The 13336-nt window shown below is 42.1% G+C and overlaps 1 protein-coding gene across 1 annotated transcript in view; it reads right to left on the bottom strand.

Annotated features, from left to right (window-relative positions):
* LOC140191057 (venom factor-like) overlaps positions 1-13336 on the bottom strand; it is a 174128-nt gene that overhangs the window by 42576 nt on the left and 118216 nt on the right. Inside the window, exons 25-26 of the mRNA XM_072248132.1 lie at positions 4305-4380; positions 2421-2580 (exon numbers count right to left, since the gene is read on the bottom strand). Coding sequence (XP_072104233.1) covers positions 2421-2580; positions 4305-4380 — 236 coding nt within the window. The remainder of the gene's footprint in view (positions 1-2420; positions 2581-4304; positions 4381-13336) is intronic.

The following is a 13336-nucleotide window of genomic DNA, read 5'->3' as shown; positions in this document are numbered from 1 at the left end:
CACTTCCCATTTTTACCTCCTACCCAAGATCCACAAACCTGCCTGTCCTGGCCGACCTATTGTCTCAGCTTGCTCCTGCCCCACCGAACTCGTTTCTGCATACCACGACACGGTTTTATCCGCCCTTGTTCAATCCCTTCCTACCTATGTTCGTGACACTTCTCACGCTCTTAAACTTTTCGATGATTTAAAGTTCCCTGGCCCCCACTGCTTTCTTTTCACTATGGATGTCCAGTCCCTATATACTTCCAGCCCCCATCAGGAAGGTCTCAAAGCTCTCCGCTACATTTTGGATTCCAGACCTAATCAGTCCCCTCTACCACCACTCTGCTCCGTCTAGCGGAATTAGTCCTTACTCTTAATAATTTCTCCTTTGGCTCCTCCCACTTCCTCCAAACTAAAGGTGTAGCTATGGGCATCCGTATGGGTCCTAGCTATGCCTGCCTTTTTGTTGGCTTTGTGGAACAATCTATGTTCCAAACCTATTCTGGTATCTGTCCCCCACTTATCCTTACCTACATCGACGACTGCATTGACACTGCTTCCTGCACGCATGCTGAGCTCATTGATTTTATTAACTATGCCTCCAACTTTCACCCTGCCCTCAAGTTTACCTGGTCCATTTCCGACACCTCCCTCCCCTTTCTAGATCTTTCTATCTCTATCTCTGGAGACAGCTTATCTACTGATATCTACTATAAGCCTACTGACTCTTACAGCTATCTGGACTATTCCTCTTCTCACCCAGTCTCTTGTAAAAATGCCATCCCCTTCTCACAATTCCTCCGTCTCCGCCGCATCTGCTCTCAGGATAAGGCTTTTCATTCCAGGACGAGGGAGATATCCTCCTTTTTTAAAGAAAGGGGCTTCCCTTCCTCCACCATCAACTCTGCGCTCAAACGCATCTCCCCCATTTCCCTCCCCCCCCCCTCTGCTTTCCGCAGGGGTCGCTCACTACGCGACTCCCTTGTCCATTCGTTCCCCCCTCATCCCTCCCCACTGATCTCCCTCCTAGAACTTATCCTTGTAAGCGGAACAACTGCTACACATGCCCTTACACTTCCTCCCTTACCACCATTCAGGGCCCTAGACAGTCCTCCCAGGTGTGATATACTGCGTCCGGTACTCCCGATGTGGCCTTCTATATATTGGCGAGACCCGACGCAGACTGGGAGATCATTTTGCTGAACACCTACGCTCTGTCTGCCAGAGAAAGCAGGATCTCCCAGTGGCCACACATTTTAATTCCACATCCCATTCCCATTCTGATATGTCTATCCACGGCCTCCTCTACCGTAAAGATGAAGCCACACTCAGGTTGGAGGAACAACACCTTATGTTCCGTCTGGGTAGCCTCCAACCTGATGGCATGAACATTGACTTCTCTAACTTCCGCTAACGCCCCACCTCCCCTCGTACCCCATCCATTATTTATTTATATACACACATTCTTTCTCTCTCTCCTTTTTCTCCTTCTGTCCCTCTGATTATACCCCTTGCCCATCCTCTTGGTTTTTCCCCCCCTCCCCCCTTTCCTTCTCTCTGGGCCTCCTGCCCCATGATCCTCCCATATCCCTTTTGCCAATCACCTGTCCAGCTCTTGGCTCCATCCCTCCCCCTCCTGTCTTCTCCTATCATTTTGGATCTCCCCCTCCCCCTCCCACTTTCAAAACTCTGACTAGCTCTTCTTTCAGTTAGTCCTGACGAAGGGTCTCGGCCCGAAACATCGACTGTACCTCTTCCTAGAGATGCTGCCTGGCCTGCTGCATTCACCAGCAACTTTGTTGTGTGTTGCTTGAATTTCCACCATCTGCATAATTCCTCGTGTTTATGTATTTACTGCTGTTCTGATTGTCCCCCCAAGTGAGTGTCTAGTTGGCATTTAAAAGGCAGCCACAGAACTGAGAAAATGGAGTCACACAAAGCACAGACTAAGGACAGAAAATTTGTATCCCAGAGGATGACATAATTTGTTAACATTCCTGTGGTTTCATGGTCACCATTTACAATTAACTTTTTATTCCAATTAATTATATTAAATACAGAATAAAAGAAGATTGTACTAGTAATGGTGACCTTGGAAACAGTAGCCGGTCATCTATTGTGCTAATATTTCCTAGGGAAGGAAGTTTGCCATCTTTATTTAATCTGGCCCATGTCTCCAGATCACAGTAACATGCTCAGGTCTTAAATGCCCTCTGAAATGGGCCAGCAACTTACCTGGTTCAAGGTCCATTAACAATGGACAACTAAGGAAGATGAGTGAGGTTTGCTAACATTCTATGAACAAATATGGGGAAAGTTGTTCAACCTTTCAGTTTGTTCTTGCAGTCTTACTAGTCTGACTATCTCCTTGTCTTCGAGTTCTGTTTTCTACACAATGAAGAGTGGGCAAACCTTAAAAAAGACATTTTACTTACAGTCATCTCTCCATGATACACTTGAGCATCCTCTTGGAAGTGACCATCAGGTTTCTGTTTGTTTAATATCAACCACTTCACAGCTTCACAGAGTACAGTTTTCTCAATGTGGATCATATGAAACGCCATGGCAAACACCTTAACCACATAGGCAGTCAACCTGTATCGAAGGAAATACAATATAAATCTGTTCAATAAAAAAAGGGTAGAAATTCATCCTTGTACACTCTAACTTAATAACTGCTAAATGAAACCGCAGTCCAGAAATAGAAATACCAACCAGCAGCTAGTTACAAAGAAAGCACAATAGCACCTCTACTTTCTTAGAAGTTTGTGAATATTTGGCATGTCATCTAAAACCTTGACGAACTTCTATAAATGTGTAGCGGAGATTATATTGACTGGTTGCATCATGGCATGGCATGGAAACAGCAAAGCTCTTGAACAGAAATGTCTACAAAAAGTAATGGATATGGCCCAGTCCATCATGGGTAAAGCTTTCCCAACCATTGAGCACATCGACACAGAATGTTGTCACAGTAAAGCAGCATCCATCATCAAGGACTCCTACCAAGCCATGCTCTCTTTCTGTTACTGCCATCAGGAAGAAGGTACAGGAGCCTGAGGACCTACACCACCATGTTCAGGAACAGTTATGACCCCTTAACCATCATGCTGTTGAACCAGAGGGGATAACTACACAACTTCACTCGCCCCATCACTGAACTGTTCCCACAACCTGGAGCCTCACTTTCAAGGACTTAATCTGATAATAACTTTGCTTAGTTGCTTATTATTACTATTATTTCTTCATTTTTTCTTTTAATATTTACACAGTTTGTTGTGTTTTCCATGTTGGTTGTTTGTTCTGTTGGGAGTGGTCTTTCATTGTTCATTGTATTAACTGTGAATGGCCATAAGAAACTGAATCTCAGAGTTGTATCTGGTGACACATATCAAAGTATATACAAAGTTGTATGTACTTTGATAATAAATTTACTTTGGACTTTGAACCTACTTGGCACAAGAAATTATAAATTTAGAGCACAAAGGAAGAGTCATTCTGAAGTGAAAAGATAAAAGAAAATAACTTGTCACTGAGACTTTGTTAACATCAATGTGGATGTTGATTCATTCTTGCTACTCTTTGGCAACCAACTATTAGTTTCAAATTACAATCCTTAATCAAATTATTCAACTACAGGAGCATTGTCGCAAGAAATCAGCAACCATCATCCAGGCCATGCTGCGACCACTAGAAAAGAGGCACATAAAGCTAAGGTCCCACACCACCACCAGGTTCAGGAGCAGTAATCAGATGCCTGAACCAGTGTGAATAACCTCATTCACCTCAACTCTGAACTGATCACTCAACCGCTGGACTCACTTTCAAGGACTCTATAACTCATGTTCTCAGTATTTTTGTTTGCATTTGCACAATTCATTTTCTACACATTAGTTTTTTGTTCGTCTTTATTTGTGTGTAGCTTTTTATTGATTCTATTGTGGTTCTTTGCATGTACTGTGAATGCCCGTAAGAAAGTGAATCTGAGGGTAGTGTATGGTGATATACTTTGATAATAAATTTACCTTGAATTTGACTTTGAATAATATTATCCAAGTTGAATTGGTTCACAACTGTTAAGACAGATTTCTTAAAAAGATTAGTTTTTCATTTTTAGATGGTAGAATTTTGAGACAATTTTATGCATTTCATGCACAACCTTTGCTTCACAAGCAACATTTGAAGGTGCAAAAGAAATAATGGCATTTCATATTATTTGATATCAGTAATTCACTAATGCACTTCATAGAACAACATTCTGAAATTTGAGCTTATTCTGAGATACAAAAGAGAACATTTAAAAGTCAACTCAAATGTACCATGTGCTGGATGGTCGTTTCTGAAATCCTGAGAAAGAGCTATCATTTTTGCGATACGACAGTTCCTGGACATAACCTGTGTTTTGTAAAAAAAAAACACAATAAAAAGCAAAAGCCAATGAATTTTGAAAATCCCAGGAAAACAAAATGCTAAGAAAACTTGTCAATAAATTTTGACATGTCCCACTTTTCTCAGCACTATACACACAAAAATGGATTTTGCTTATTCTGAAGTAAAAGGTACATATAGAAATAACTTGTCCGCTAACATCACTTCAGCTGCGCAAATGCATTTGTCAACTTCGTCGCTAATGACCTTCCTAAATCATCTCCTCTTGCAGCCAATGCTATGGGTCTCACATAGATCCTACTTCGTATTAAGTCTGGCAATTACTACAAATTTGATTACAAGTTTCAAGTTTAATTATCATTCAACTGTACTACTGCACTTGAATCTGAGGGGGACCAATATCCTTGCCGGCAGGTTTGGTAGAGCTGTTGGGAGTGGTTTAAACTAATATGGCAGGGGAATGGGAACAAGTATGATAGAGCAGAGGATGAGCCAGCAGGTTTACAAGTAGATGGTCGGTATAATATGAATGTAAGGAAGGACAAATCAATGATTGGGTGCAAATGCAGATAGAGCAAAGAGTTAAATTGTACCGCAGAGGTAAAGTTCAAAAGCACGAAAAATGGAGGACTGCAGGTGTTGTATTTATATCCACTTGCATTCGGAATAAGATGGATGAACTCGTAGTGCAATTAGAGATTGGTTGGTATGATGCTATACCAACATGGCTGAAAGAAGGTCATAGTTGGGAACATAACATCAAAGAATATACTTTGTAGCGAAAGGATAGGCAGGAAGGCATAGACAATGGTGTATCTCTGTTAGTAAGAAATGGAATTACATCTTTAGAAAGAAGTGATGTAGGGTCAGAGAATGTTGAATCTTTGTGGGTGGAGTTAAGAAACTGCAAGGGTGGGAAAAAAACATTATGGGAATCAGATATAGACCTCCAAATAGTAGCCAAGATGTGGAGATGAGATTGCACAGGGAGCTGGAAAGGCATGTAATAAGGTTAATGTTTCAATTCTAATGTGGGACTTCAATATGCAAGGAGATTGGGAAAATCAGGTTGCAGTTGCATGCAAGAGAGGGAATTTGTTGAATGGCTACAAGGTGGCTTTTTAGAGCAGCTTGTGCTTGAGCTTACTCATGGAAAGGCTATCTTAGATCGGGTGTTGTGTAATAATCCAGATTTTATTAGGGAGTTTAAGATAAAGGAACCCTAAGGAGGCAGTGATCATAATATGATTGAATTCATACTGCAACTTAGGAGGGAAAAGCATATGTCTAATGTATCAATATCACAATGGAATAAATGGAATTACAGGGGCATGAGAGAGGAGCTTGCCCAGGTGGATTGGAGGGAGATACTGGCAGAGCAGAGATGGCTGAATTTTCTGGAAATAGTTCACAAGGCGCTGGATAGATATGTCCCACAGAAAGAGTTGTTCTCAAATGGCAGGGGTAGGCAACTGTAGCAGACAAGGGAAGTTAAGGACTGCATAAAAGCCAAGGAACAGGTATATAATAAAGCAAAGATAGGTGTTAAGTTGGATGATTGGGAAGTTTTTAAAATTCAACAAAAAGGTAAAAGATGAAATATGAGGGCAAACTAGCCAGTAATATAATGCGGGATACAAGAAATTTCTTCAGTTATATAAAGAGTAAAATGGAGGTGAGAATTGATATTGATCCACTAGAAAATCATGCTGGTGAGGTAGTAATGGGAGATAAAGAAATGGCAGATGAACTTAACAAGTACTTTGCATCAATCTTCACCTTGGAAGAAACTAGCAATGTGCCAGAGGTCTATACTGTAAGTGTCAAGGAGCAGGAGTGAGTGCCACTATATTTCAAGGGGAAAAAGTGCTAGGCAAACTCAAAGGTCTTAAGGTGGATAAGTCACCTGGACCAGGTGGATAAGTCACCTGGACCAGGTAGACTACGTCCCAGATTTCTGAAAGAGGTTGCTGAGGAGGTAGCAGATGCATTGGTCATGATCTTTCAAGAATCATGATTCTGGCATGGTTCCAGAAAACTGGAAGATTGCAAATGTCACTCCACTATTTAAGACGGGAGAAAGGCAAAATAATGGTAATTATCGGCCAGTTAGGCTAACCTCAGTGGCTGGGAAAGTGCTGCAATCCATTATTAATGATGAGATTTGGGGGTACTTGGGGACTAAAGATAAAATAAGTCAAAGACAGCATGGTTTCTGTAAAAGGGAAATATTGCCTGACAAATATGTTAGACAATAACTAGCAGGTGGACAAAGGAGAAGCAGTGGATGTCATTCTCAGTACTTAAATTTTCAGAAGACATTTGATAAGGTGCCACACATGAGGCTGCTAAACAAGATAAAATCCCGTAGCATTACTGGAAAGATAATGGCCTGGTTAGAGGAATGGCTGACAGGCAGGGAACAGCGAGTGGGAATAAAAAGGGCCTTTTCTGGTTTGCTGTCAGTGACTAGTGGTGATTATCAGGGGTCAGTATTGGGACCACTACTTTTCACATTGTTTGCCAATGACTTGGAGAACAGAATTGATGGCTTTGTGGTAAAGTTTGTAAATGATACAAAGATAGGTGGAGGGTTTGGCAGTGCTGAGGAAGCAATGGGATTGCAGCAGGGCCTGGACAAATTGGAAGAATGGGCAAAAAAGTGACAGATGGGATACAATGTTGGGAAATGTATGATAATGCATTTTGGTAAAAGGAACAATTCTGGAGTCTGTTATCTAAATTCGGAGAAAATTCAACATCTCAGGTGCAAAGGGACTTCGGGGTCCTTGTGTAAGACTCCAAGAGAGTTAATTTACAAGTTGAGTACATGGTAAAGAAGGCAAATGCAATGTTGGCGTCCATCTCAAGGGAATATTGTCAACAGTTTTGGGGCCCATATCTCAGAAAGGATGTGTTGTTATTGGAGAGAGTCCAGAGGAGTTTCACGAGAATGATTTCGGGAATGAAAGGGTTAACCTATGAGGAGTGTTTGGCAGCTTTGGTCCTGTACTCACTGGAATTTTGAAGAATGCAGGGGGATCTCACAGAAACCTACCGAACGTTGAAAGGACTAGATAGGGTGGATCTGGAGAGGATGTTTCCTGTGGTGGATGTATCCAGAACTAGAGGGCACAGCCTCAGAACTGAGGGGTGACATCTCATCTAATTCCATTCCTTCGTTCTTATCCTCTCTCCATAGGACCATAAAGCATAGAGTCATAGAAAACTACCGCACGGAAATCGGCCTTTTGGCCCAACTAGTCTATGATAAGCCTTTTAAACTGCCTGCTCCCATCAGCCTGCACCAAGACCATAGCCCTCCATACATCTAGCATCCATTAATCTATTCAAACTTCTCTTAAATATTGAAATCAAGCTCGCATGCCACTTGCATTGGCAGCTCACTTCACACTCTCATGACCCTCTGAGTGAAGAAAATTCTCCTAATATTCCCCTTAAACTTTTCACCTTCAATCATTAACCCATGACCTTTTGTTATATTCCACCCACCCAACCTCAGTGGAAAAAGCCTGTTTGCATTTACCCTAACTATACCCCTCATAATGCTGTATACTTCAATCAAATCCCCTCTCAATCTTCCACATTCCAAAGAATAAAGTCCTAACCTACTCAATCTTTCTTCGTAACTCAGGTCCTCCATACCCAACAACATCCTTGTAAATTTTCTCTGTACTCTTTCCTGTAGGTAGGTGACCAAAACTACACAAAATACTCCAAATTAGGCCTCACTAATGTCTTATATAACTTCAACATAACATCACATCTCCTGTACTCAATCCTTTGAATTATGAAAGGCAATGTTCCAAAAGTTTTCTATGTAACCCTACACCTATGACATCACTTTCAATGAATTATGGATCTGTATTCCCAGACCCCTTTGTTCTACTGCACTCCTCCGTGCCCTACCATTCACTGTGAAAGATCTACCCTGTTTGGTCCTACTGAAATGCAACACCTTATGTTTGTCTGCATTAAATTTCATCTGCCATTTTTCTGCCTGTTTTTATGGCCGATGCTGATTCCTCTGCAAGCCATGATAGCCTTCCACGCTGTCCACGACACCCTTAGTCCTGGTATCATCAAATTTGCTGATATAGTTAACCACATTATCAGCCAGACATTTGATATAGATGACAAAGAGAAATTACCCAGCACTGGCCACAAGCCTCCAGTCAGAGGCAACCATCTACTACCACTCTCTGGCTTCTCCCAAAAAGCCAATGTATAATCCAATTTGCTACCTCATCTTGAATGCCAAGCCACTGAACTTTCTCGACCAACCTTCCACACAGGACCTTGTCAAACATCCACTTTCCAGGTAATTTCCTCAATGATTGGTTAGACATGACCAACCATGCATAAAGCCATGCTGAGTATCCCTAATCAGTGCATGTCTATCCATATACTTATATATCTAGTCCCTTAGAATACTTTCCAATAACTTTTTCACAACTGATATCAGACTCACTGGCCTATAGGATTATGGTTAGAGCCTTTTTTTAAACAGAGGACCAACACTGGTTATCCTCTAATCCCCTGATACTTCTCATGTCACTAAGGATGTTTGTTTTAAATATCTCTACTCGGACCTTGGAAATTTATGCATTTGCCTCCCATAGGGTCCAAGGGACCATCTTGTCAGTTCCTGGGGATTTATCCACCCTGATTTGCCTCAGGAGATCAAACACCTCCTTCTCTGAAATCCATATAGGGTCCATGGTTGGTGCAACTTTGCCTCATTTTTATAGACTCTATGAATGTCTTCTGAGTAAATACAGATGCAAAGAATTAATTTAAGATCTCTCCCAAGTGTTTTGGCTCCACTACCATTCTGGTCTTCTAGAGGAGCAATTTTGTCCCTTGCAATCTTTTTTGCTCTTACTATTTCTGTAGAATCCCTTAGGATCCTCCTTCACTTTGTCTGCTGGGCAACTTCATGCCTTCTTTGAGCCCTCATGATTTCTTTCTTGTGTTCTCTGGCATGTCTTATACTCTAAAGCACCTCATTTTTTTTCTACCTGCCTATAGCTGCTATGCACTTCCTTTTTCTTTCTTAACCAGGGTCTCAATATCTTTTGAAAACCAAGGTACCCTACACTTATTATCTTTACCTTTGATTCTGACAGGCACATACAAGCTTTGTACTCTCAAAATTTCACCTTTGAAGGCCTCCCACTTACCAAGTACACCTTTGCCAGAAAACAGCCTATCCCAATCCACAGATCATTTCTGATACCATCAAAATGGTCCAATTTAGTATCTCAATCTGAGGAACAGACCTATCCTTTTGCATATTTATTTTGAAAGTAATAACTTTGTGATAACTAGATATAACATGCTCAGCTGCACAAACTTCTCTCATCTGCCCTGTTTCATTCCATAATAGTAGATCAAGTATCACACATGCTCTCATTGAGACTTCTATGTACTGATTTAAGGCATCCGTTAGTCTTGCAAGACCATGGATCTGCGCCTGGAAAGTCTTCACTCTCCAGGGTGCAGGCCTGGGCAAGGTTGTATGGAAGACCAGCAGTTGCCCATGCTGCAAGTCTCCCCTCCCCCACGACACCAATGTTGTGCAAGGGAAGGGCATTAGGACCCATAGAGCTTGGCACCAGTGTCGTCGCAGAGCAATGTGTGATTAAGTGCCTTAGTCAAGGAACGCAACACATGTTGCCTCGGCTGGGGCTCGAACTCACCACCTTCAGGTCGCTAGTCCAATGCCTTAACCACTGATTAAGAAAACTTTACCGAAGACATTGGACAAACTCTATCCCATTTAGTCCCTTTACAGTATGGGAATCCCAGTCAATATAACTTACGTTTCTTGAAACAGTCTGTGATCTCTCCACACATTTGTTCCTTTAAATCTCCTTGGACTGTTGGGTGGACTGTAACATAGCCCCATAATGCAGTCATATGTTTCTTATAATTCAGTTATGTATATTACTCCTCACTATATGAGTTCTCTAGGCAGTCCTGACTGAGCTGTGACATTTTCCTTGATTAGTAAAACCACCCAGCCTCATCTAATCCCTCCCGCTCTGCCACATCTAAAACAATGGAACCCTGGAACATTGAACTGCCTGTCCAGTCTCTCCTGCAACTAAGTCTCACTAAAGGCTACAATTTCATACTTCCAGGTGCTGATCCATGCCCTGAGCTCATCTACCTTTCTTACGATAATACTTGCATTGAAATAAATGCACACTCAACCTTTTAGTTCCTGACTTAGTCTGAAGTCCACTGCCTGAGGATAAAAGGGCAGCAACAAGTCACGGCAGCGAAAAAGAGCTCTAACCAGTGGCCAATCCAGACATCAGAAGTTTGGAGAGGAGGGGGTTTCAATCAAGTCTAGTGTCCAAGAATAAAAAGGCTGCAGTAGGTCGTGAGAGTGAAAAAGAGCTTTGAACACTGACCACTGCAGACATCAAAAGTTTGGAGAAGAGGGGAACTTCAATCAGGTCAGTGCCTGAGGACAAAAAGGTAGTAGGGAGTTGTGGCAGTAAAAAAGAGCTTTGACCATTAATCAATCCATGTATGGGATTTATTATTAAGAGCAAATTAAAGGAAGGCAGGGGGAAGTGCAGCGGCCATCATCAGACTGGTAATTTTGAGGCTTTAGCTCTTTCAGGCTTCAGTAAAGAGAGATTTCAGTCAGGGAATGCAAATAAAAGAAAAGCTCAAGTTTTTTTTCCTTCTCTCTTTTGTATCTGCTCGGTTGGGACAGTGGAGATGCCAGGCAGAATAGTTGAACGTTCCCCTTACAGGATGTAAAAAAGTAGGGAGACCTCCAGTGTCTCTGACAACCACAAATGCAGTAAGTGCTTCCAGCTGCAGCTTCTAACAAATTGTGTTAAGGAGTTGAAACTGAAACTGGATGAACTCCGGGTTATTCTGGAGGCTAAAGGGGTGATAGATAAGACATATAGTGAGGTAGTTACAACTAAGGTGCAGGACGCAGGGAACAGGAAGAGGAAAGGGGTTAATGAGCCAGTGCAGAGTATCCCCTGTGTCCATACCCCTCAGCAACAGGTATAGCACTTTCGATATTGTTGGGTTGGGGAATGACCTAACGGAGGAGAGTCATTCGGTGTCTGGCACTGAGTCTGCCTCTGTGACTCAGAAGTGAAGAGGGGAGAAGAGGCACGCTGTGGTGATAGAGAACAGACAGGTGGTTCTGTGGGAGAGGACAAGATTTCCGGATGTTATGTTGCCTTTTGGGTGTCAGGATTCAGGATATCTCAGATCAAGCCCTCAATCTTCTTAAATGGGAGGGTGTACAGCCAGAAGCCATGGTTCATGTAGGTACCAATCACATGGGTAGGACAAGTGACAAGGTTCTGCGTTGGAAGTTCCGGGAGTTAGGTGCAAGACCTCCAGGGTTAAGATCGCAGGATTGCTATTCGTGCCACATGCTAGGGAGGCTAGAACAAGGACCATCATGCAGGCGAAGGAGTTGGTGCAGGAGGGAGGGCATAAGGTTTTTGGATCATTGTGCTCTCATTCAGGGAAGGTGGGACCTGTAGAGAAGGGACGACTTGCGCCTGAACTGGAGGGGACTAATATTCTAGCGAGAAGGTTTGTTAATGCTTCACGGTGGGGGTTAAACTAGGGGTGCAGCGGGCTGGAGACCAGAGTGGCAGAACAATTAGTGGAGAGGTTGTAGAAGCACATGCTGGTAAGTGCTCAGACAAAGTTAGGAATCAAAATGCAGCACATGAGCTGCCCGTATTTCAATGCAAGAAGAATCGTAGGAAAGGCAGATAATAGTGCTGAAGATAAGGCAGCTGGTTTATAAACAGAAGCAGTATTTAGTGAGGAGAAGCTTATGATGGGGCACAATTGCAGCCAATGGGATGAGTCACAAAGCAAAAGGCTTTGTTGTTAAAAATCAAATCAAATGATTAGAAAGAGATGACATAAGCTTGGAAGATGTTGAATTATTCAGGATAGAGCTGAGGAACTACAAGGATAAAAAGACCCTGATGGGAGTTCTATGGATAGTGGTTTGCCTTCCAGGTGCCAGGGTCCACCATGTTTCCGAATGCACCCACAATATCCTGAAAAAGGAGGGTGAGCAGCCAGAAGTCATGGCACGTATTGACACCAACGACATAGGTTAAAAAAAAAGGGAGGAGGTCCTGAAAACAGAATACAGGGAGTTAGGAAGGAAGTTGAGAAGCAGGACCTCAATGGTAGTCATCTCAGGATTGCTGCCTGTGCCATGCGACAGTGAGGATAGGAATAGAATGAGGTGGTGGGTGAACGCGTCACTGAAGAATTGGAGCAGGGGACAGGGATTCAGATTTCTGGATCATTGGGACCTCTTCTTAGGCAGGTGAGACCTGTACAAAAAGGATGGAATGTTCTTGAATCCGAGGGGAATCAATATCCTTGTGGGCAGGATTACTAGAACTGTTGGGAGTGGTTGGCTCTGGAAGATCAGCTAGTCTGGATTGGGAAATTGTGCGGTGAATCAGAATTGATTAGAGAGCTTATTTAAAGATAAAGGAAGTGAGGAGCCAAGTAAAGAAATAATAGAAAATTTCATAACAGAGTTGACTTCCAAAGAGACCCATATAGGAAAATTCTCATGGTGAATGTAATATATCCAGAACGTAATATTTCGTACATTGACTGCCCAATAATATAACCTAAAATTGGGTAAGGCAAAGCCTCCATTCTGTTTGATTTTTTGAAGGTGAGCTTTATTTATTCGAGGTTTTTTATTCTTCCATATATAGGAAGAAAGCATTGAATCCAAAGAGTCAAAAAAAGATTTAGGAATAAAAACAGGCACAGCTTGAAAAAGGTATATAAATTTAGGTAGGATATTCATTTTAATAGAATTAATTTGGCCAATCAGTGATAAAGAGAGAGGCGACCAACTAGAAAGTGTTTTTTTAACAAAATTCATTAAAATTAAAAAAATTTC

The sequence above is a fragment of the Mobula birostris genome, chromosome 32, assembly GCF_030028105.1.
Source record: "Mobula birostris isolate sMobBir1 chromosome 32, sMobBir1.hap1, whole genome shotgun sequence".
Lineage (NCBI taxonomy): Eukaryota > Metazoa > Chordata > Chondrichthyes > Myliobatiformes > Myliobatidae > Mobula > Mobula birostris.
Note: the sequence above shows the minus strand (reverse complement) of the source record. Positions and strands in the feature narration are given on the sequence as shown.